At 44.1% G+C, this 24,377-nt stretch overlaps 2 protein-coding genes across 2 annotated transcripts; both read right to left on the bottom strand.

Moving 5' to 3' along the window:
* Positions 1-13,296: 13,296 nt before the first annotated feature.
* On the bottom strand, positions 13,297-14,312 carry LOC127318780 (agamous-like MADS-box protein AGL29). The gene has a single exon (XM_051349257.1). The coding sequence runs from the start codon at positions 14,255-14,257 to the stop codon at positions 13,583-13,585; it is 675 nt and encodes a 224-aa protein (XP_051205217.1). The 5' UTR covers positions 14,258-14,312; the 3' UTR covers positions 13,297-13,582.
* Positions 14,313-22,346: 8,034 nt separating this feature from the next.
* Positions 22,347-23,698, bottom strand: LOC127318787 (uncharacterized). Its single transcript, XM_051349263.2, has one exon. It carries the CDS (start codon positions 23,662-23,664, stop codon positions 22,585-22,587), a length of 1,080 nt encoding a protein of 359 aa, XP_051205223.1. The 5' UTR covers positions 23,665-23,698; the 3' UTR covers positions 22,347-22,584.
* Between the last annotated feature and the right edge of the window lie 679 nt (positions 23,699-24,377).

The following is a 24,377-nucleotide window of genomic DNA, read 5'->3' as shown; positions in this document are numbered from 1 at the left end:
GTCACTCGTCCCCATACCCGCATCCGGATACCGCCGTGAGATCCCTCAGGAACCACTTCGATTAGCCACCCTATGGCATATGCCGTGACGATACCACGACAGTTTGCAGAAAACAGTAGAACAAGTATTGCAGTAGATTGTATTTCAGTAAAGAGAATTGGACCGGGGTCCACAGTTCACTAGAGGTGTCTCTCCCATAAGATAAACAGCATGTTGGGTGAACAAATTACAGTTGGGCAATTGACAAATAAAGAGGGCATGACCATGCACATACATATCATGATGAGTATAGTGAGATTTAATTGGGCATTACGACAAAGTACATAGACCGCCATCCAACTGCATCTATGCCTAAAAAGTCCACCTTCAGGTTATCATCCGAACCCCCTCCAGTATTAAGTTGCAAAGCAACAGACAATTGCATTAAGTATGGTGCGTAATGTAATCAACAACTACATCCTTAGACATAGCATCAATGTTTTATCCCTAGTGGCAACAGCACAACACAACCTTAGAACTTTCTGTCACTGTCCCAGGTGTCAATGCAGGCATGAACCCACTATCGAGCATAAATACTCCCTCTTGGAGTTACAAGCATCTACTTGGCCAGAGCATCTACTAGTAACGGAGAGCATGCAAGATCATAAACAACACATAGATATAACTTTGATAATCAACATAACAAGTATTCTCTATTCATCGGATCCCAACAAACGCAACATATAGAATTACAGATAGATGATCTTGATCATGTTAGGCAGCTCACAAGATCCGACAATGATAGCACAATGGGGAGAAGACAACCATCTAGCTACTGCTATGGACCCATAGTCCAGGGGTAGACTACTCACACATCACTCCGGAGGCGACCATGGCGGCGTAGAGTCCTCCGGGAGATGATTCCCCTCTCCGGCAGGGTGCCGGAGGCGATCTCCTGGATCCCCCGAGATGGGATCGGCGGCGGCGGCGTCTCTGGAAGGTTTTCCGTATCGTGGCTCTCGGTACTGGGGTTTTCGCAACGGAGGCTTTAAGTAGGCGGAAGGGCAGGTCAAGAGGCGGCACGAGGGCCCCACACCACAGGGCCGCGCGACCAAGGGAGGGGCCGCGCCGCCCTAGGGTGTGGCCCCCTCGTGGCCCCTCTTCATCTCTTCTTCGGACTTCTGGAAGCTTCGTGGCAAAATAGGACCCTGGGCGTTGATTTCGTCCAATTCCGAGAATATTTCGTTACCAGGATTTCTGAAACCAAAAACAGCAATGAAACAAAGAATCGGCACTTCGGCATCTTGTTAATAGGTTAGTTCCAGAAAATGCACGAATATGACATAAAGTGTGCATAAAACATGTAGATAACATCAATAATGTGGCATGGAACATAAGAAATTATCGATACGTCGGAGACGTATCAATCCTACATTGCAATCTACAGAGCAAGTCCTTCTCCTTGAGCCCCTTTGGACTAAGCCTTTTCCACCATATTTAATAGAACAAAGGCTGCCAGAGGATCCAGTGGAGGCAAGGCGTATCGCGCGGCGGTCTAAAGCCTTTACCATAGTGGACGGCGAACTTTATAAGCGCAGTATCTTCGGTATCTTTCAAAGGTGCATCGCCATTGCCGACGGAAAAGCTCTACTACGAGAGATACACGAAGGAACTCGCGGCCATCATGCAAGTAGCAGGGCCCTTGTAGCCAAAGCTTTCAGAGCAGGATTTTATTGGCCAACAACAGCGCCTGACGCTCGAGATCTAGTACGGAAGTGTGATCCTTGCCAACGTTTTGCACCAAAGCCACACACTCCTGCAACGGATCTAATGACCATACCTCTGGCTTGGCCCTTCACGCAATGGGGACTCGATCAAGTTGGTCCGCTGCCGATATCATCGCCTGGGGGGCACACATATTTGTGAAGGAGATATGCCCAAGAGGCAATAATAAAAGTGGTTATTATATATCTTTATGTTTATGATAAATGTTTATATATCATGCTATAATTGTATTAACCGAAACATTAGTACATGTGTGATATGTAAACAACAAAGAGTCCCTAGTATGCCTCTTAACTAGCTTGTTGATTAATGGATGATTAGTTTCATAATCATGAACATTGGATGTTATTAATAACAAGGTTATATCATTGTATGAATGATGTAATGGACACACCCAATTAAGCGTAGCATAAGATCACGTCATTAAGTTATTTGCTATAAGCTTTTGATACATAGTTACCTAGTCCTTATGACCATGAGATCATGTAAATCACTTATACCGGAAAGGTACTTTGATTACATCAAACGCCACTGCGTAAATGGGTGGTTATAAAGGTGGGATTAAGTATCCGGAAAGTATGAGTTGAGGCATATGATCAACAGTGGGATTTGTCCATCCCGATGACGGATAGATATACTCTGGGCCCTCTCGGTGGAATGTCGTCTAATGTCTTGCAAGCATATGAATAAGTTCATAAGAGACCACATACCACGGTACGAGTAAAGAGTACTTGTCAGGAGAGGAGGTTGAACAAGGTATAGAGTGATACCGATGATCAAACCTCGGACAAGTAAAATATCGCGTGACAAAGGGAATTGGTATCGTATGTGAATGGTTCATTCGATCACTAAAGTCATCGTTGAATATGTGGGAGCCATTATGGATCTCCAGATCCCGCTATTGGTTATTGGTCGGAGTGAGTACTCAACCATGTCCGCATAGTTCGCGAACCGTAGGGTGACACACTTAAAGTTGGATGTTGAAATGGTAGAACTTGAATATGGAATGGAGTTCGAATATTTGTTCGGAGTCCCGGATGAGATCCCGGAAATCACGAGGAGTCCCGGAATGGTCCGGAGAATAAGATTCATATATAGGAAGTCATTTTATGAGATGTAAAATGATCCGGAAGGTTCTATGGAAGGTTCTAGAAGGTTCTAGAAAAGTCCGGAAGAAACCACTATGGAAGGCGGAGTCCCAAAGGGACTCCACCTCCATGGCCGGCCAACCCTAGAAGGGGAGGAGTCCCAAGTGGACTCCCCCTATGGGGGCCGGCCACCCCCCCACATGGAAGGGGGGAATCCCACCCCAAGTGGGATTCCCACCTTGGGTAGGTTTCCCTATCACATGGAAGGTTTTGGGTTCGGGTCTTATTCGGAGACTTGTAGTCCAACACTTGGGGCTTCCAACTATATAATGAGGGACAAGGGGAGGGGGCCGGCCACCCCAACAACCACCAAGGTGGCCGCACCCCTTAGTGGCAGGCGCCCCCCTCTCCCCAAACCCTAGCCGCCCCACTCCTCTACTTCCCGCACGCTTAGCGAAGCTCCGCCGGATTTCTCCACCACCACCGACACCACGCCGTCGTGCTGTCGGATTCAAGAGGAGATACTACTTCCGCTGCCCTCTGGAACGGGGAGGTGGACGTCGTCTTCATCAACAACCGAACGTGTGACCGAGTACGGAGGTGCTGCCCGTTCGTGGCGCCGTGATCAAGATCTTCTATGCGCTTTTGCAAGCGGCAAGTGAACGTCTACCGCAGCAACAAGAGCCTCATCTTGTAGGCTTTGGAATCTCTTCAAGGGTAAGACTCGATAATCCCCTCGTTGCTACCGTCTTCTAGATTGCATCTTGGCTTGGATTGCGTGTTCGCGGTAGGAAAATTTTTGTTTTTCTATGCAATGTTATCCTACAATTTGTTGGTCGCAGTCGATAAGTTCACTAAATGGATCGAAGCTGTGCCAGTCAGAGATCAAACAGCTGAAACCGCTGTCCAGTTCTTTAAGGGAATAACTTGTCGTTTCGGTATGCCTCACAGTATCGTTACAGACAATGGAACTAATTTCGATTCCAAGAAGTTTCATAAATTCTGTGATGATGGCGGCATCAAACTGAAATTTGCTTCAGTTGCGCATCCTCAAACAAATGGTCAAGTCGAAAGAATCAATGGCTTAGTATGCGATGGTATTAAAAAACGCCTCACGAGCGCAGCTGGAGCATGGGTCGAAGAGTTACCATCTGTACTTTGGAGCTTGCGAACTACACCAAATAGACCGACTCAGTATACCCCGTTCTTTCTCGTTTATAGAGCCGAAGCAGTTCTCGGGTGACTGCATACACAGAAACAAACTCCATCCATGCACTGCAAGATGCTGTGGACCTCCTTGATGAAGCTCGAGACATCGCCTTAGCAAGAACAACAGTGTATCAGCAGGCGCTACGAAATTACTACAGCCGACGAGTACGTAATCGAAGCTTCAGTGTCGGCGATATGGTATTACGATTAAAGCAAGAGAGACCCTGAAACTCGAATTTCCGTGGGAAGGACCATTCATAATCACTAAAGTGATACCGGAGGAGCTTATCATCTCAAGAACCCCACCTCGGGTGAAGACGTTGAAAATCCATGGAATGTTGCACACTTGCGACGATTCTACGCATATGATTTAGCTATTCTCTACCTGTTATGTGACAGCTTCTTAGCCTGTCCTATATTATGAATAAAATTCTTGATTGGGCTTCTACCTTTATTACTTAAAGATTATCACTCGAACGATTGTTAGGTTTCTCTTTCATTGGCTACTACTCCCATCGGGAGCTTCATCTAAAATTGCATGCTTCGCAACTAACTCGATAATATTCGAAGGCCGCAAGGAATTATTACAGTACCGATAATTAATTAATACTCACATTGGGAGCTATGGTTATCGATACGCAATAAACCATTCAAGCCTCAAGCTAATACACGAGTGCTGTAGTTGATTGACGTATTATTACTTGCAAAAAGGCTCATATCGGTGCACCCTGTGATGAAGCCAAATACATAAAGCGCCTAAATCCCTCGTTCACTCGATGAGTGTCGCTCTTACGGAACTTACATATCGACTTTGCAAATAATGCAATTACAACAGAGTCGTCGGGTGAAGCAGGCTGACACTATCGCTCAGCCGCCCTCGGCATAAACTTTCTAATAAGAATTAACAAATTCGAAAAACAAATGATGTATAAAACACACATCAAATTACATACAGGATTACTCCTTCCAGCGCAAGGTCATCAACGTAAAGTATATATACATAAAATTTATGGCAGGTTTTCTCAATTTTCTCGGGCCTTCAAATCCCTCTCGATTTCTGTTTCTATCCGAGAGATAATAACATATGCAGGATGTTTGGCTATAGCATAATACTGGTCTAATCTCCTATTGACATTTGCTATGGTCTCCAAATCTAAGGTCGGGTGGCACGCTAAACCTGAAGCAAGAGCAAGTTCAGCTCCGGCCAGAAGTTCCTTCCACACCAGCAATCAAATTCTTTCTGGAGTCTTGAATTGGTTGAACAAAGCAGATAAAGTTTCGGGTGATAATAGATTCAACGTAAGCTATAACATTCACAACTTTAATTTATTATCGTCAATATTTCGTTATCAAGATTGATATAGTCATATTCATCTCATTTTCCTATATAGGTCGACTCCATGCGGGAGAAGCTCCAATCACAAGAACACATACAAGGAATTACGGAGGAACTGGCGGGATTTCTATTGAGAGAAGTAATAGATGACAAGGGCTTGTTTAGTCCAAATAGGCGCAACAAATGATCCCCATGTATTAGTTCAAATAGACGACGGGCTTTTGTCCCGGTAGTAGTGAGCTCCATGTATATGTGTAAGGAGAATCTACGAATAGACTTTCGATTCCAATATTTAATTGTTTGCTCGATCTATATATAATGAATGAACGTGTACAACTTGTAGTAGCGTATAAATATATGCAACTTTTATTCTAAAATGAAAAAATGAAACAAAGGGTGGTGGGCGGTGGCGGCGGCGGCGGTGGTGGTGGTGGTGGGGGGTGCTGCACCCCTCAAACCCTAAAACAGCAGCGTTCTGCGCGCGCCATGTAGAGGTCCTTTTGTCGCGGGTGGTAATACCGCCCGCGACAAAAGCATGTGTCCCCTGGGGCCCCGCGCCTGCCACGTGGTGGAGCATATGTCGCGGGTGGTAAGCGACCCGCGGCAAAAGGGTGGACCTTTTGTCCCGCCTCTGTTGCCGCGGCTTGCCGCCTGCGATAAAAGGGGCTTACGGCCCGCGACATTAGGCACGTTCCCCACTAGTGAGATAAAGATAATTTTCTCAATACATTAGTGAAAGTTGATGAGGGTAGAATTTTCAAAAAAAAAAGCACTATATTATGGCAAGGAGGCAGTCGCAAGTGTTCTAAATACTAGAGGATACCCCGCGTGTTGATGCGGAACTTTCCAGAAACAATATATTGCACCAAGTAAATGCCAAAATATTGTATAAAAATAGTGTACCATGATGAAAAGATTGTGTAATAACAAAGTGTACAATTTGGATATAGTGATCAATTTGCAAAAAAAAGATATAGTGTGATCAAAATCATGGTTTATAGTGTTTTATTATATAGATTAGACTTAAACAGAAATCAACGCAATCAATGAAGACTTGAACAATTTATTTAATGTTCAACAATCTGATACAATTTAGCAAAAATGCTGAAAGCAACATGACGACAGAGGCGCCTATCGAAAGATTCCTTTTTTTACATTGCCTGTAATCCATCGCACCACCTTCTGATTGCTGCGGTAGATAAGTCTCTTTGGTTTTGCGAATCTGCGGTAGATAAGTCTCATGTGTATCTCGTACGTGCTGAAAAGTTGTTTATCTGAGAGAAGAATCACCATAAGTTAAAAACTGACCAGTAGCTACAGCTTGTCCAAGATAGAGAATTGATATATAGCCGTAGGAACCCTGTGCAAATAATGTGATAGGCACCTGAATATGAACAGGAACATTCCTAATTCCAAATGAAGAACCTGAGCATAGTGTAAAACTGAGATGCAAGCTAGGCGAAATAGCTTCCTCTTCTCGCACTGATGGCCGCTGCGCATATAAGAACACGTCGGTACAGATCAGTATGGCCACATATCCCTGCAGAAACCAATAAATTAATAAACTTATGGCAATATACATAAATAACAAATGAAGAGCTTCCCTGCTCCATGGGAAAGTTGATTAGGAATGATAAAACCACAATCAAGTTCGTACCCAGTCCAAATCTCTATGTGAAAAATATTAACACAAATTCAGCAGAAAAATCAGTTCGGTTCGACATCTTGCAAAAAATCTTAACACAACCTCGGCAAAAAAATATGTTCCCCTTCACATCTTGCAATCATGGACTGCCATGAAAACATGGTTAATCTGAGGACGCCAAGGAAGCTCCCTCCGAACAAAGGAAAGATGTAAACTGCAGAATGGATGAGTTTCTCGATCAGAAGTGGCTTACCCCCGGCACTCATATGAGCCAACCGTACCAGAGTATGATGCAAACAGCTAAAGTGGATTGAGGGCTTGAGGCAGAGCACGAACGTTTAAAAGGAGATGAAAAATCTAGGGGAACTTCTCGTATGCCTATATCAGTCTCTTGTCCATTTATTTTTCGTGGAGATAGTGGGGGAAGAGGAAGCGTAAACTGACGATGCCTTCACCGTATCATTGGTTACAGAGAGTCCGCGACCTAATGGAGAAGAAATGCATTAATGAGCTGGTTATTTCCATTTGGCCTGGAGTAATGGAGTAGTGGACTGCAGGTGGACTTTGTGAAATTTAGTTAGCACGGGAACAAATAAGGTGATATGGCATACAACACATCAGAAACTGAAAAAGTGATGTGGCATACTTGCATGTCAAGAGAAATGAGCTAGTGGGTGGTTCCTATTTAGAGGGCCTGGAGTAATGGAGTACTGGACTGCAGGTGGACTTTGTGAAATTTAGTTAGCACGGGAACAAATAAGATGATATGGCATACAACACATCAGAAAACTGAAAAAGTGACGTGGCATACTTGCATGTTAAGAGAAATGAGCTAGTGGGTGGTTCCTATTTAGATATAGAAGATTTGCATTTTGTTTCCAGCTAACTAACCGGCAATTATGTTCTTCTAATAATGTGGCAGAAGCTTTTGTCTCCATTTGGAAAAAAATATTTATCTTGGTATTAGTTTGCCGCCACATGTACGCAAACACCAGAATGTCTTATATCATGGCATTTGTACTTTAGGTACTTAACGTATGAGCTTCCCGTGTGGTGCGAAGACTGAAGCTTTCAAGCTGGATTAAAATGTCGTAAATAAGCAAGAATTGTGAGCTCTCAAACAACAACATGCATGCAGAGAAATTTCACTTTATTGGTAAAAAAAGTTGATGAAAAAATGTTGCTTTCCTTATAAGCACCTGATAATAATACAAATTTACAAAACATAAACTAATATACCATCTCAATAGTATATACTGGAATCTTTTATACTACGGGCTATGGCGTGATTAGATGCTAACATTATTGGAGTCTACATAAACTGCATTATATTTTTGATAATCTACAAAATCATTGAAACATATCAATTTGGCGCAGTACGCTACTATGTATGCCATGACGTTGACCACATAGAGGGTGATCGTGCCCATCGCCACCAACTTCCTTGCTTGTTGCCAGGGCGCCTTCAGCAACACATACATGGACCCCACTATGTCCTTTGGCCCTATCCTGGTTAGTAGCGCGTGGGAGAATAACTTAGTGAATTGGCTCGACCCCCTTGAAATAAGTAGCATTAATATAATAAAAATTCATGTTTACCATATTGTTTTTTGCATTTAGATAGTATTTGTTTCATCTTGGTAAGGGTAACAAAATTTTAAGAAGTGTATATAAATATGTGATGTTATACGGTTGTACCTCTATCATTGATAAAGATCTCCGCTAAATGTAAATCGTACTTTTTGGAAAAAGTTATGTAGGTATTTTATTTCTAAGACGCTGCTCCTTGGAAGGATCATTATTTGAAATGAATGCCATCAATGAAAACTCACATGCCTTTACAGATTTCATATGATACTTGCATAAATTATATTCATATACGTGTGTCTATATATATTTTAGTATCGTTAAATATCTTGGTAGCAGTTTCTAATGTGTATGTTCTAACCAATATGGTGACTGAGGTTTATAGTACATGATTACATATAACAAATGATAATTATCAATTCCATAAGGATTTTACAAGGGAATGTCTACTTGGATATCGATCCACGGGGCACAACTTGATCCAATGTATTTTTTTGTCTAGCAACTTGATGTCTTGGAATCAATCTATTGTATGCATGTATAGAAACTTGACGTGGTCTTGAATTTTGTTTAGATACTATCGTGAACAACATTGCTTGATGTGATATATATAGACGCAGTGTAACTGGCAGTCTAATTATGCATATGTTTTCCATTGCTCAAGATGTGACGTTGTCTGGTCTATTTTGTAAGTGTGACATTGGCAAAATTCCTACCACTCAAATATCAAGGACGGACATGGACAATCTAGATTAATTTTTTCAACTAAACAAGTGTTAGCTGTAGAAAAAAGTATAGACAATTTATTACATCCACCCAAAATAGGGTAAATGGCAATTGATATTCCAACCATCAAATGTATATCTAACCATCTGCTTGAGTGCCACAATTGGTAGATAAACCACCCAAACCCTAACAAGACACAATTCCTACCCCCACATCACATTCCCCTCCTTTTGCAACGTCCTCCTCCCTTTCAATCTGCAAACCACCTAAACATTAAAAAGACACAATGCCGAATTCTCCACCTTTTGTGGCATCCTCCTCCATTTCTTCTAAATCCACCCTTTCTCATGTCCATGACTATAACTTTTATTCTGCTATCCAACTTTTTATAGACAATGATGGATGGATGACAAGTTTTTCATTCAATCGGTTTGGCCAAAGTGGCCATGAAGTGACAACTTCTCAGGATTGCCGGAGCGTAACATATTTGGAGAAAGCCGTACCCAGATTAACTAGAGCGTGTCCGGTTGTTTGCCAGAGTTCGTCTTGAAGCATCATGGCACATTCACCATGATTTTTTTTTCCGATCCAGCACCTATGACAAGGAAGCTACATCTAAGTGGCTAAATTGTAATGTATAATTCCTAAGATATCCCTACAATACCAAATCCTTCTATATTGAACATGGTTTTTGCAAGAGCATGTGTGGACTTGAGTTTGTTTAGTTGAATAACCCAAAGTATACACTACTTATTAATTCAGGTTGAGGTTAGGTCTTGAGTTTCACTTCTGCGGCATGACCCCATCTTGAGAGACAAGCATATATCAAGCGGAGTATGCCTACAAACTACCTAGAGCTTGACTCATAGTGGTTGCAAAATTTTCAATTTCTTTCTTTATAACATAAATTGAGAAAGATATATCCATATAATCGTAGGCATGGGTGATGTAAGTTCAGGTAATAGTTTTTCAAGTTATCTTTGCACTAGCGAATTTATTTTATGTTATCAACTTAATTTCACAAGAATATGCATCATGCAAACTAATTTTTTTACATGCAACTCTACTCTATTTTTAAAATTAAAATTAAGATGGGTCTCACTTTTATCTTTGAAAAAATCATTACCCCTATCATAAGAAGCACGAAAAGATCAAGTGAATAGCATGTTGGATGTAATAGAAAATTATCTAGAAATTTACCCTATGCGGTAGTATTGGTCACAAAAGTATGAATGCCTTTCTTGTTGCTTTACAAATTTAGGACTCTAAAGATCTCGTTGCATTACACAATGCCTTGCCATACTATCCAATTTTGTGGCCCCTCACATCTATTTATTTATTTTTGGCCCGAAAATTATTTGCTCAGGTAATTTCATGTGTTGAATAATCATATGATTTTTCTACCACCAATAGTCACCCTTATATTGAGAGGAGATGGATATGAATCTAGGACTTAGCTATATAGCTGTCCTTGAACTTTAGAGTATCTAGTATTTTGTGTGTTAACAACATCCATGTCAGGTTTTTTATCCTTCATTATTTTGGGTACATGTTCATGCTTCTAAATATGAACTATCATTTAAGATTAGCATGCACCATCATATATTTTCACATTCATGTTTTAGGCTAAACGTAGATGTGAAAAGATGTTTCAATGCTAATCTTGAGCAGTTGGTGAGAAACAAATGCATGAACATATTACTTTTGGTGTGTGTTTTCACATATTTCATTTTACAAAAAAATATTTTTATATGCATGCATGTATTTATTTCCCATATTCCATTGAAGATAAGAATTGCACCCGCATTTCACATCTGTGTTTAGATTGATATTTATCAAGAAATATTTTTTATGTTTGTTTGGGTGTATGTTTTCACACACATCTTTTTAGATTTTTTTTTGCGGAAAATCTTCACATATATGTGGATTTATACATAGATCTTGTTAAAGAAATAATAACAATGGCATAATTACAAAAACAAATACACGCATCAATTTGTAGCTAGATTGATCACACCCATACATAAAGGTTACTGGTGAGGTGTCATCCAACACGTACTGTTGTATTTAACAAATACTATCAGGAGCCGAGTAATCTGCTCTTAATTTGCACTAGTATTATCTAGTAAGAAGCTATCCTCTTCACTCCTCGCACTATCAAATACCTTCAGCCATAGCACGTTTTGAGTCATTGAAGGACCAAATTCATGAAGTCGACGATATGAAAAATTAACTTACTAGCTACGCTAAATCGAAATGATAGCTAGCTAAGTCCAGGATTGAATTACTCAATGTCAGGATAATAATGATTATACTAGTTAGAAAATTGTATCATCGTCTAACACATGCTTGGTATCTGATTTATTGATTCTAGAGCCATAAAACAACAAATAGATGTGATGGGCCAAAAAAATAGGGCAATAGGGGAATGCACAGTGCGTAATGGAGGCTATGGTTTTGGGGCCTTTTTAATTCTTAAGTTCAGCATCCAAGTAACACAAAATCTTAGTACTATGGCCAGGGTCATTGACCGATCGACTACCATGAAGGGCCGATCTCTGGATGCGATGCTCTCACATCCAGTATGTTAATCACTTGATTTATGCTCAATTATTAGAATATGGGTAATGACTTGCTCAAAGTTAAATCTAGAGAACTACCTTATTTTAGTAGATATCATCAAGTTAATCTCTGTCCTAAACATGCTATCTGCCATTAGAGTACTTCAAGTCATTCGTGGTTAATGTTACCTAGTAGCTGATCGATCAGAATTGATCAGGACCTAACATTGGTGTCATCTAATTTTTTATTGTTAAATAAGGTACATTTTGCTCTCCTGAATTATTGGGACGTGTAACTTTCTCCCTTCAACTATTGGTGCTCAGTTAATCCCCCGAATTAGTTTCCTCAAAACACATCCAAAACTACAATATCTGGAACATCTTAACCCCTCACGGGTTTATTGACGGTAAAATTTCAGCAAATTGTAAAACAAAATAAATAAAACTCTTTTTTTTCAAAGTTCATGTATAAAATTTTGTTCAGAAATACGAAGATTTGTGATAGGTCGAAAAAATATAGGCCACGATAGTCATATTCTTAAACCAAAAAGTATTTGTATATTCCACCCATGACTCATCTTAGAATTGTATGAAATTATCTTTATGCATTGGTCTTCAAGAAACATGTGAGAGGCTAAGGTGCACGAGATATGGTAGTTTTTGGATTTTACTAGACTAATTAAAAACTAGTTCAATGAGAAAGCAATTCAATAAAATAGTTAACAAGCAAAAAAGTAAACTTTTTTTTATCTTATTCCGAGAACAACCCAACAAGCTAACTTCGGTATGTTTTTTTCTAATTTGTTCGTCGCACCTAATTTATTTTTAATATGTATTTGGGGGAGGCACATGTACTCATGTTTTTTTTGTTCACATCTTGTCGTGTATTAGTCAACTCCTGCAATACAAAATGTTAGGTTCCATTTCAATTTAATGGATTGTATTGTTTGCCCCAAAACATAAAGTCCACACTTATTTCTTTCTTATTGTTCTAAAACTTTGTGGTTGCACCGTAGTGAAAATACATGCATTATTTGTATTGATTCTAGTTCTCCCATCTTAAGTTGGTCTGGGAGATTCTGTACAGAAGGAAGAGGGCCCTTAATTTGTGTGAGAGCATTCCGAAAGGTGCTCATTATGTGATATTTTTCGGCTCAATTAGTTTCTGGTATGATTTAGCACTATTCAAACGGACTGTGTCCCTTTCCAAAAGTTCCAAACATTGCCTCTAGGCGTTCTAGTTGAAAACCGTGCATGGTTACTTTTGTGTAATCAGACAACAGAAAATTGGAAGAAAATCACATGGCGAGTAGAATGATCTCACCAAAGGCGTACCTTCTCGCTGCAGTCTCTTCTTGATCAGCTCAACATGGTGGCAGATAATCTAAATAAAAGCTTGTATTTTCATTCGTTGGTGCAACAGATACAGAATACAAGCTACTAGTTGACGAAATGCCGATGCACCTCAAGACGGCAAGAGGATACGAAACTGAAAAAAAAGATTACATATGCTTCAGGCCAGATTTGATGTCACCTACATGGAATGCTCGGTGCACCTAATAATGACCAAATATAAAAAAGATTGACTAACGACGCGGGTCGCAGCACGTCCATGCGTGCATGCATGTATCGGACGATACAATGGACTCGATCTAGCATCATGTCCTCACTGGGGAAGCCGTGCGGCCCAAACCCCTGAGGCACCCTCTCCATTCGGCATTCGGGCGGCGAACCCAGGCGGCGGTGGCATCGCCATGATCTCCATCCCACCGCTGGTGCCACCGAACTCAAACCCACCGCCACCGCCATGCAGCGTCTCCAGGGGGCCCGGGTCGGTGCGCGCCGCCACGGCGTCGGCGGCGTCCAGCTTCGCCAGATCGGCGACGAAGGCCACCAAGTCCTCCTCCCCCAGCTTGGTCACGTCGGTCTCCAGCCACGCCGCCAGCTGCAACCCTTGGGCGCGCGCCTCCGCCAACGCCTCATCCGCCGCCTCCCTCTGCGCCTTCTCGACGTCCAGCAGCGCGTGCACCTGGCCAAGCTCCTGGTTGAGCTCCGGCGGCGCGTGGTTCCGGTCGCGGACGCCGCCACCCACCGCCGCCGCGGCCTGCGCCTCCTGAGGGTTGTTGGAGGGGCGGAAGCGGGCGAGCACGGAGTCGACGGAGGGGTCGCCGAAGGAGAAGACGTTGCCGCCCGGGGAGAAGGCGACGGCGGCCACCTCGGCGCCGCAGAGGACAGCCAGCTCGCCTGCTTTTTGGAACAGGCCCGGGCGGCGCTTGGAGAAGCAGACCTGCCGCGCCTGCCTGCTGTCGATGCGACGGATCTCTATCTTCCTCCGCCCCATTGCCCAGTACCCTGAAAACTTCCGATCTTTCTCTGTCTTTGTTTCGATAGCGGTAGCTAGGTACAGTAGATCTGTTTACAGAATACAGCATTCGGGATCTTCTGTTTATAGAGGCGAAGTAGGACAATAATTGCACTGCCAACTCATGCACAGCGCAAATCCTAAATCCTTCGTGCTGTAACGCCATTTTGTTCTCCATTAATTGAAAAAATCTCACGCACAGTGCAAATCGTCAGCTCATAAATCACTGCTAGCTATGAACTGTCACATTCGAAATCCAGCAAAGAATAATGAAGGGTCGGGGACCACAATATTTCTATGGCATTTAATTTACTGTATATCGTTAAAAAAATTAATTGACTATATAGCTGGATACCCAACAAAATGGAAGAAACCCAATAGGCATTGATTTGTCTAACATTATTATTAAAATAAAAAACCGTAAATAGTTTCAGTATTGATTTTTTGTTTCTTTCATCTGTTTTATTCCCTTCGTTCCAAAATAAGTGTCACATATTTGTCTAGATTCGTATGTATCTAGAGACGTTTTAGTGTGTAAATACACACGAAATATAGAAAAATCCATGACACTTATTTTAAAATAGAGGAAGTACATATCAATATATTGTTCTTTTCCATATCTTTCTAGAGCTTAATATCCTTTGCATGATCACGAGCTTACTGGGATACAGAACTGAAGTCCCAAGAGAAAATTTCAAAGCAATTGCCTCAAAACATCATTGTGCAATTTTCTTAGCAACACTCGTAATTCTAGATGTGTCCTTTCTTTGCTGAATTTGAAAAGGTATTGGGTGATTTTTTACTGGGCTCTTATCATGTTGTCAAAATCTTCAGTTTTTTCATTCTGAACATTATACTTAATTCATGATTTTGTCAAAAGCATCTCGGAAGTTCTAGAACTGCATTAGATGATACGATGATAAATAATTGAACAATTAGCTGCAATTACTAGATATACATAGAGCAAGAATATTTGACATATTTCACAGACATCATATATTTAAATATACGGATTTTACTACTATCTATAGCAACATTATGAAATACAAGGTGCACATTGCTTATAAGGTCATTGGATTTATACATGTGATTGACCACATTGATTCCTTGGCAAGCTTCACAAAATTTGGATCCATCAATTCTTCAATAAAATTGCTTGCTAAAATGATAACATCGTGCTTTTTAAAATCATGTTTTGACCTTGTGCATTTTTATCCGTGGTTCCACATTGCTTGCTACTAAGGAAAACTTGGTGTCCTCGTTGTCCGGTGATCAGTTAGGTTAAGGCATGGAGTAATTGTTGACACAATAGTAGCAACAAGCGGGGGATACATTATCTAGGCCATAAAGGAAATTCACGAATGAGATGTCGTCGCTCATTATGGTCAGGGGGGTGCGGGGTTTCAAGTGGAAAGCTTGAGTGAGATGCGGTCACCATTGATCCATTAGGTTTCAAGGGTTAGGGTTGGGAGGTTAGACCATATTCTCGAAGGATTTCAAGAATAGCAGCAAGACAATAAGTGATGGATATGTCAATTATCTATGTCATAAAAGGAATACATGAGTGATATGTTGCCGCCACTAGGGTCAGAGGTTTAGATGGAATGTTTGTGTGACATGCAATATCCATTGAGGCAGTAGGGTTAGGTGTTAGGTTCAGGGGTTTGACCATATCCTTACGGGTTTCCTAGAACAATGGCAAGATATCAAGGTGGATACTTTATCTAGGTATTAGAAGGAAAGCATGAACGAGATTTTGTTAGCATTAGGGTTAGGAATTTAAAATTGAATTCCTGAGTGAGGTGCGATAGCAACTGAGTCGGTAGGGTAGGGGTTAGCTATTATTGGGTGGTTCGACCATATCCTCTTGGAAGTTGTCGTACAGTGGGCAAAAAACAAGCGGTGCATACATTATAGATGTCACAAAACAAATGCATGAGCGAGATGCCATGTCCATTATGGCAGGGGTTTAGATTGAATGCCTGAGTGACACGCGATCTCCATTGGGGCGGTCGGTTAGGGGTTACGGCTTGGGGCTTGGGGTTTTGCCATTTACTCGTTGAAAAAAATTAAGTGCCTTGATGAATGTATGAGAATGTCCTTTGTTTAAGTCATTGTCTAAGTTTTGGTGTCATTTTAAGCAATGGTAAGGAAATCAGGAATCGTTAACTGCTCGGTCGACTTGGAAGTTAACTGATTTAATCGGTCGGCTATTAATCTGTGAAATCTACACAAATTAGCACCCAAAACACGTCTATATAAGAAAGAAATACATATACTAAAGGTCTCTATAAGCCTGCCCTACTTCTCTAGAGTCCAAAATCCCATTAAAACAAATACACTTCTCTTGTGTGATATAATCTTCTGGGTCATGAGCGACAAAGGAGTCACCAGCCGCCACTATGTTCCTTCCTTTCGCTTCTCCTCATTTGTCTTCTAAAATTTCTCTTCTCCCACCACCTACCCAGGGTACTGCCCTCTTGCACCTCAAGAACCTACCCTCTTTGAAGGTGTCCTGGAGCTTCCTCGACAAGCTCCTCAAGGTAGTCGAGATCCTATATCCAAGGTATGGTTCACAACGGTGAGAAATTGTTCAGCGACAGTGGGAATCGAGCTCCTGGAGGCGAGAATCGAGTTGAAGCTTCACAAACCTACTTGATTTGGACATGGTAGCGGCTAGACAGGCGATATGCGTTGATTTTATAACTTTATTGACCAAAGTGTTCTAATTAATCAGAAAAATTCCTAGTAATCGGGCTATCAAAGCAATTAATCAGGCTGAAAGATTAACACAAGAGATTAGAGGTAATCTACATGGCCAGGCCCCGAGTAGTGATTAATCGCTGACCCTGTCTAGTTTTTGAATAGTGATTTTAAGTATGATAAAATTTGTGCAAATACCATACCTTACTATAAGTATCTATAAAGTCCAATCCAAAACTTAGATGATTTTATTTTGCAAAATAAACTATGAAACTAGATAAACTAGTACTCCATAATTTAAAGACTTGGTTTGTCATCCTAGTACCACATAATGACGAATCGTTTGGAAATGGTGAGTCAGTGCCCAACAATAGAGCTTGGTGAGTCACTATAGAAAGGTGCGCAGTGGTGTAAGATGTAAAATATCTACCATTTTGAAACTTACAGGTTAAACCACGAAAGATGATATGCAACTAAGGTGGCAAAAAAAAAATTTAAATGTGTAACCAACGTTACATATGCATATAATTAAGAACGTGAAAACTTGGTACATAACTCGGTTTTTTTTCTATAACAGAAACATTAGTTTGAGAGTGTTCTCCTATGGAGGGTGATTTTTTAGCTCTCCCATCATGACATATGGCACGTTGCGGGGGAGGTCTCACCCCCAAGGGAAAACCCAAACACGCCACTTCTCAAGCTGGGGGAGAACCCTGGCCGGAGGGTCACGGTAAGATTTTTTTGTAGATTTGAATACGCAAAATAAAATATCTTTCGAACCGAACATCCAAATCGTTATCCATCTTCACTACTGTATGTGCCAAGTCATGTCGAAGTTTTTAAAACAAAATCTCATGTTTGATAAGTTTTGACGAACTTGTATTTTTTGCATTGCATTGTGATTGAGTGCATATGTCGCCTTGCCTTCGGGTTTGTTGTCCATTGGCTTTCCCTGCAATGTGTTTGGATGCACGGCCGTGAGTGCATGTTATGTCATGGTTTCACACGTCTTTTATGTCCTGTCCCTAATGTATGTTTTGCACTACATTTTCGTTCGCCGATGTCCTATCAAGTGACTTGTGGAGGAATGACGAGAAGTTGGGTTCGGAAAATTCCCCTTATAACATTTTATCTATCTCGTAGTTTGATAGCATGCTTACTCTTTTGTAGTCAACGCAGAAAATTGTGCCAAAAATAAATTCATATATGGTGAGTATGTTAACTAAACAAGAGAATTCCCTTGAGTGAATTGGCCACTTCATTTCCCTTTGGAAAAAGGTCCAACCTGTGCTCCTAACCTCCAAACCAGACCAGATCAAGTTAACCCATTTTAAGCTCTTTTTTTTTTCTTGTTGATCGGCCTATGAAGTTCCGTTCATTGAAAGAATCCGTCAGCCCTAGCACGAGCCTATTTAGAAATTACTCAAGGCAGAAGGAAAGATCACGTTCCACATCTGGTTACTCCTTCACAATAGAATCTGGATTGCAGGCAACTAAAAAGTAGCAATTCGCCTCATGGAGACACTCGTATCCTGTGTGATCAGGTGGTCGAATCTGCTAACCCTCATCTTCCTCTATTCTAAGGAAGTTTAGTTTAAAGCCAAAGATTGGTAGCCTAGAGTCCGTCTTGTCATTCACCTCTTCTTCAGTCGAACACTCGAGGAAGTATGAGGAGAGATCCCGTGACGACGCGATACGGCCCCCCACCACCACCACCACGGCCGCGAGGAGGACACATCCTGGGTACTTCCTCCTCCGCGACTCGGACAAGAAGCAATGGCTTCAGCGGATGGAGCATCGTTCACTCGTCACTAAGGTGACGGACAAGCTCTCTCTCTCTCTTTTAAAGAGAAGGCTCAAAGAGCCCAGCTTTAAATTAATAAAGCCCCGAACGGCCACCGTTACACTGACACTTACAAGAGCTGCTGAGGATACCAGCTTACAACAACAGCAGAGCAAAAACAACAGAAAGGAAAGAGAGAAGCTACACTAACTAGGACTAAACACTAGCTAGAGAGCTTGAACTTGTCGAGCAGGCCCAGACTCTGTTGGGAGGGCACGGAGGTGGAACAGACCAAAACCAACAAATCTCCCTTGCAGCATCAGAGCACGCCTATGACCGAAGAGACAAAGTAGTCTTCCTGCCTCGAGAAACCGAAGGAGGAGGGCTAAAAGGAGACGCCTCCAAGGAGGAGAACGGCGCCCGAGGGCGTCGTCGTCACCCGCAACGGCCGGAGCCTTGCCGAGCTTTCGCCCTAGCCCGGCCACCACCCCTAAAAACACGACCTTGACACTCATCCAACGACACATCGCGCCCACAACGATAAGAGAAACCACCGGCATCACCCGTGGCATGGCACCACCTAAGACAACCACCCCTGGGTTTCTAGGTAGCCGACCGAACCGGACAATCCACCGTGTATATGCAGCTGAGACGAAGACGGCGGCAATGATCTCAAGGAAGGCAAAAGAGTGTGCCTAAAGACAAAGAAGACAGCCTAGCCCCCATCGGAGAAGCGCGCAAGACATGCACGGTGGCAGGATCCGGCTACGAGAAAAGAGGGACATTTTGGTGTCGCCTCCAAGAAGGAAAACAGCGTCAAGAACATCATCGTCACCAGCAATGGCCAAAGCCTTGCACGGCTTTCGCCGGCGTCCCATCCTCTCTCAGAAGCCAGCCACCGCCATGAGATCGCAGAGAAGGAAACAGCGCCAGCCCCGCCGACAACACATCAGCGAGGGTTGTCGGCCCAAGGAGACGAGGTGGCCGAACCCTGAGACACCTGCGTCAAGCTCATCACCGACACCAACCACCCGGATTGAGAGAGCCCCGCCTCTAGATCGAGCCTTGGCCTGTGTATGCCGCCCCAGTCCAGCCCAGATCATATCATCCGGTGGAAGATGCTTCGATGTCCGCAGCAACACACAGCGCCCCGCCAAAAGCAAGACGGATAGACGGCGAGAGACGGGTGCAGCCGCCGCCACCCCCGCAACACCTGCAGCGGGCCGTCGGAAGACACCCACTAACACCACCCACCCATGGGCAGTGTCGCACACGCTGTCGAGGTCCCCGCCTCGGCAGCCAAGCCCGTTCCCCGTAGCACCACCATAGCGGGTCGTCGACCGCCGGAGGTGGGCGCCAGGATGACCGCAGGCCCCTGCCTGGTCAGATCTGGACGTGGCCAGCCATGGCCGGCCGTCGCCCAACCCACCGGTCGCAGCGCCGGAGCATGGAGGAGGTGCCTGGAGATCACGGACCAGTGCCTGCGCAGAGAAGAGGGCTCCGGCGGCGCCGCCGCCGCTAGCCAAGACGGGGCAGGTCCCTCATGCTACCCGCGTCCGGGCGAGATGCGCGAGCTCCCCGCGGCTTCTCTCTCTCCCCCCCCCCCCCCCCCCCGCTAGCGAATGTCTTTTTCAAAAAAAAAAATTACAATTTATCTTTGGCGTTTCTTTTCTAGCAGACGTATTCTGAAACCAAGTAACTCGTTTTTGGTGGCCCTTATACATGTTTAAGGTTAGAGTTTTACAGGATTTGTTAGAGTTGCAATGAGCATGGGCGCCATAAGGCCTTGATGATGATGATGTTTGGAGGAAAGCATGTGTCTGCTAAGGATGAACTATGCCTCCTTTCGGAGCCATATGAGCTTTAGGATTTTTGTTTGTATAGCCGGCTAATTTGTTTAGCCCTTTGACAGCTATTTTTTTTTTCCTTTTTCCTAGAAATTACTCAAGGCAGTAGGAAAGATAACGTTCCACATCTGGTTACTCCTTCACAATAGAATCTGGATTGCAGGCAACTAAGAAGTAGCAATTCGCCTCATGAAGACACTTGTATCCTGTGTGATCAGGTGCTCGAATCTGCTAACCCTCATCTTCGTCTATTCTATAAGGAAGTTTAGTTTAAAGCCAAAGATTGGCAGCCAGAGCACAAAGCCTCGTTGGCAATGGTTCCTTTTTGGATCTTGCAATGGTGGAGGCTCGGCGGCTCTTCCGGTGTCTGTCTCGGCGGCGCTGGAGTGGGGCGGTGCCGCTGGCTACGGTGGTTGCAGGAAACCTAGTGATCGTTTTGTATTTCTCGATCTTTTAGGATTTTATCTGCAAATTCCGGATAATCATTTTATCCCGGTTTGTCTTTTAGTTTCCACATGTGTTGCTTCATGTTACTTGATTTTCGATTAATAAAATGTGTGGTTGCTCTAAACAAAACGAGTCTGTCTTGTCCTTCTCCTCTTCTTGAGTCGAACACTCGAAGAACCATATGAGGAGAGCTCTCGTGCTGACGGCTCCCCCCACCACCACGGCTGCGAGGAGGCCGCCTACTGGGTACTTCCTCGACCGCGACTCGGACAAGGAGCCGTGGCTTTTGCGGATGAAGCATCGTTCGCTCGTCACTGAGGTGACGGACAAGCTCTGTCTCTACGACAATGACGAGGAGGAGTTGCGTGCAGCCATCGCGGCGAGCGAGGAGGAGGTGGCCCGCTAGAAGGTAGCCTGCTAGTCCGCCGAGCTGTAGGGCTTCATCGAGCTCTCTGATAGCAAGTGAGCTCGCCGTCGCGCCCGTAGTCACAGGTGACGTATCATGGGGTCAAATTTTGGTCATTTTAGGATTGGGGTTCCGTCGGGGTTTCCCCTAGCTATCTATCATGTATGCACTAATTTATGAACAATCTATCTAGTAGATCATCTTTCCCGAGAAGGTCTTTTTCAAAAAAATATTACAATTTTTCTTTGGTGTTTCTTTTCTGGCAGATGTATTCTCAAACCAAGTAACTCATTTTCGGTGGCCCTTATACATGTTTTAAGGGTTAAGAGTTTTACAGGATCTGTTAGATTTGCAATGAGCATGGGCGCCATATAAGGCCTTGATGTTGCTGATGTTTGGAGGAAAGCATGTGTCTGCTAAGGATGAACTATGCCTCCTTTCGGAGCCATATGAGCTTTAGGATTGTTGTTTGTATAGCCGGCTAATTTGTTTAGCCCTTGACAGCTATTTTTTTTTCCTTTTTCACCATAACACCAATGGGTTAGGTCATTTTGCTTCCCCTTCTTGACGAAAAAGGTAGAGCACGTGCTGGGCAAAAATATACTCCATATAATTTAACATTGTTTCTAACATATGGGGCGTCCAACAATCCTTTCAGAAATTGCAAACATTGTATTTGTATGATCTAGTGCCTAGTTCGAAGCCGTGCTTACTTTTGGGTAACAAACGCGCGCAGAAAACTTGTGCCGAAAAGAAATTCACGACTTTTCGAGATCAGCTCAACAAGTTTCCAGAAAATGTAAAAGAAAAAGGCTTGTATTTTCGTTGTGCAACAGATACAATCATACAAATCATTACAAGCGACTGATTATTTGAGGAAAACTAACAGCAATGCTGATGCACCGCAAGAGGATACGAAATTGATTTAAAAAAAAAGGGTACTCGTGCTTCATGCGGGTAGATGGATGTCACCTACATCTACATGCTCGATGCACTTAACTAAAGCGAGAATCACGATCTAAAAAAGATAAACGAGCGATGCGGGTAACTTTCAGGCACGTCTATGCAATTATGCATGCATGCATCGAAAGAGCCAGCAGCCAGGATCTTGTCCTTGTCCTCACTGGGGGAAGCCATGCGGCCCAAACCCCTGACCCTGAGGCGTCATCTCCGGTCCGGCGGCGTACCCAGGCAGTGGCGGCGGCGGCACCATTATCATGTGAAGCTTGTTCTTCGTCTCCCTGTCCATCTCCATCCCGCTGCTGGTGCCACCGAACTCAAAGCCGCCGCCACCGCCCTGCACCGTGAGGTGGGTGAATAGCGCCTGCTGAAGAACCTGGCCGGCTCGCGCCGCCGCGGCAGCTTGAACCTTGGCCAGCACGGCCGCGAAGGGACCCAGGTCCTCCTCCCCCATCTGGACCACGTAGCGGTCGAGCCACGCCGTCGTTTGGCACCCCTCGGCGCGCGCCTTCGCTACGACCTCCTCCGCGGAGTCCCTCTGCACCTTCTCCGCTTCCACCCGTCCGTGAAGCTCGTCCTGCTCTTGGTTCAGATCCGCCAGTGCCTGGTTCAGGTCGCCGCCGCCGTCGCCCGCCGCTTCCACCAGCGCCTGGTTCAGGTCGCCACCGCCGTCGTCGCCGCCGCCCAAGGCTTCCGCCAGCGCCTGGTTCAGGTCGCCGCCGCCGTCGCCCGCCGCTTCCACCAGCGCCTGGTTCAGGTAGCCGCCGCCCGCCGCTTCCGCCAGCGCCTGGTTCAGGTCCCCGCCGCCGTCGTCGCCGCCGCCCGTCGCTTCCGTCAGCGCCTGGCTCAGGTCCCCGCCGCCGTCATCGCCGCCGCCCGCCAGCGCCTGGTTCAGGACCCCGCCGCCGTCGTCGCCGCCGCCCGCCGCTTCCGCCAGCGCCTGGTTCAGGTCGCCGCCGCCGTCTTCGCCGCCGCCCTCCGCTTCCGCGGCCTGCATCTCCGAAGAGTAGAAACGGTCGAGGACGGAGTCGACGGAGGGGTGGCCGAAGGTGAAGACGTTGTCGCCCGGGGAGAAGGCGACAGCGCCCACCTTGGCGTCGCAAATGGTCGCCAGCTCGATCGCCTTCTTGAACAGCCCCACGCGGCGCTTGGAGAAGCATACCTGCCGCGCCTCTTTGCTCTCGATGGGCCGGATCTCGATCTTCTTCCTGCCCGTGCCCTTGGGCCGCCGTGGCGCCATTGCGGAATACTACACCTTAAACCTTTTTTGGCCCTCTCTCAGAGTGTTTGTTTCGATAGCCTAGGTAGGCTTTGGGATTATATAGGCGAGTGAGGAGTAGAATCGAGCTGAAATCGCCTACCGTGTGCCAACTCATGCAGAGAGCAGATCCGAAATCCTGCATGCTGTCACGCGGATTCATTAATGGAGTACGCAGCTGGCCTTCATTAATCGAAAAAATCCAATGCAGCGTGCAAATGGTAAAATCTCATCGATCACTCTTGCTCACGTAGAGCCAGAAGAAAGAAGAGTATGAGATCTTTTTTTGACAACAGAAGATTTTATCAGGTTTATTAGATGACGACAACGATGAACTGTCACAGCCCCAATCCAGTAAGAATTTGGTGAAGGTCGGGCCCACCATAATTCATGGGTATTACCCGAATACTCCCAAAAAATGGTAAAATACTAGTAGGTGTTGACCTGTCTAACATAATTAGTCAAATAAAGCCACCAACCATTTTTTTACACATGAATGTATAATTCTTTTTCATATACTACCTCTGTCCACAAAAGGATGTCAGTTTTTTTTTTTAAAAAAATTGGTGTATCTAGACACCCTTCAGTGTATAGATACATCCAAATTTTGCCAAATATTCGACATCATTTTATGAACGGAGGGAGTATATTTCTTGAGCTTAGTATCCTTTGCGTCAGTGCAGACTCACCTGGAT

The sequence above is a fragment of the Lolium perenne genome, chromosome 1 (assembly GCF_019359855.2).
Source record: "Lolium perenne isolate Kyuss_39 chromosome 1, Kyuss_2.0, whole genome shotgun sequence".
NCBI classification, from domain to species: domain Eukaryota; kingdom Viridiplantae; phylum Streptophyta; class Magnoliopsida; order Poales; family Poaceae; genus Lolium; species Lolium perenne.
Note: the sequence above shows the minus strand (reverse complement) of the source record. Positions and strands in the feature narration are given on the sequence as shown.

Coding starts and splice junctions, on each gene's coding strand:
- LOC127318780 (XM_051349257.1), bottom strand. CDS start 14,257: ATGGGGCGGAGGAAGATAGAGATCCGTCGCATCGACAGCAGGCAGGCG.
- LOC127318787 (XM_051349263.2), bottom strand. CDS start 23,664: ATGGCGCCACGGCGGCCCAAGGGCACGGGCAGGAAGAAGATCGAGATC.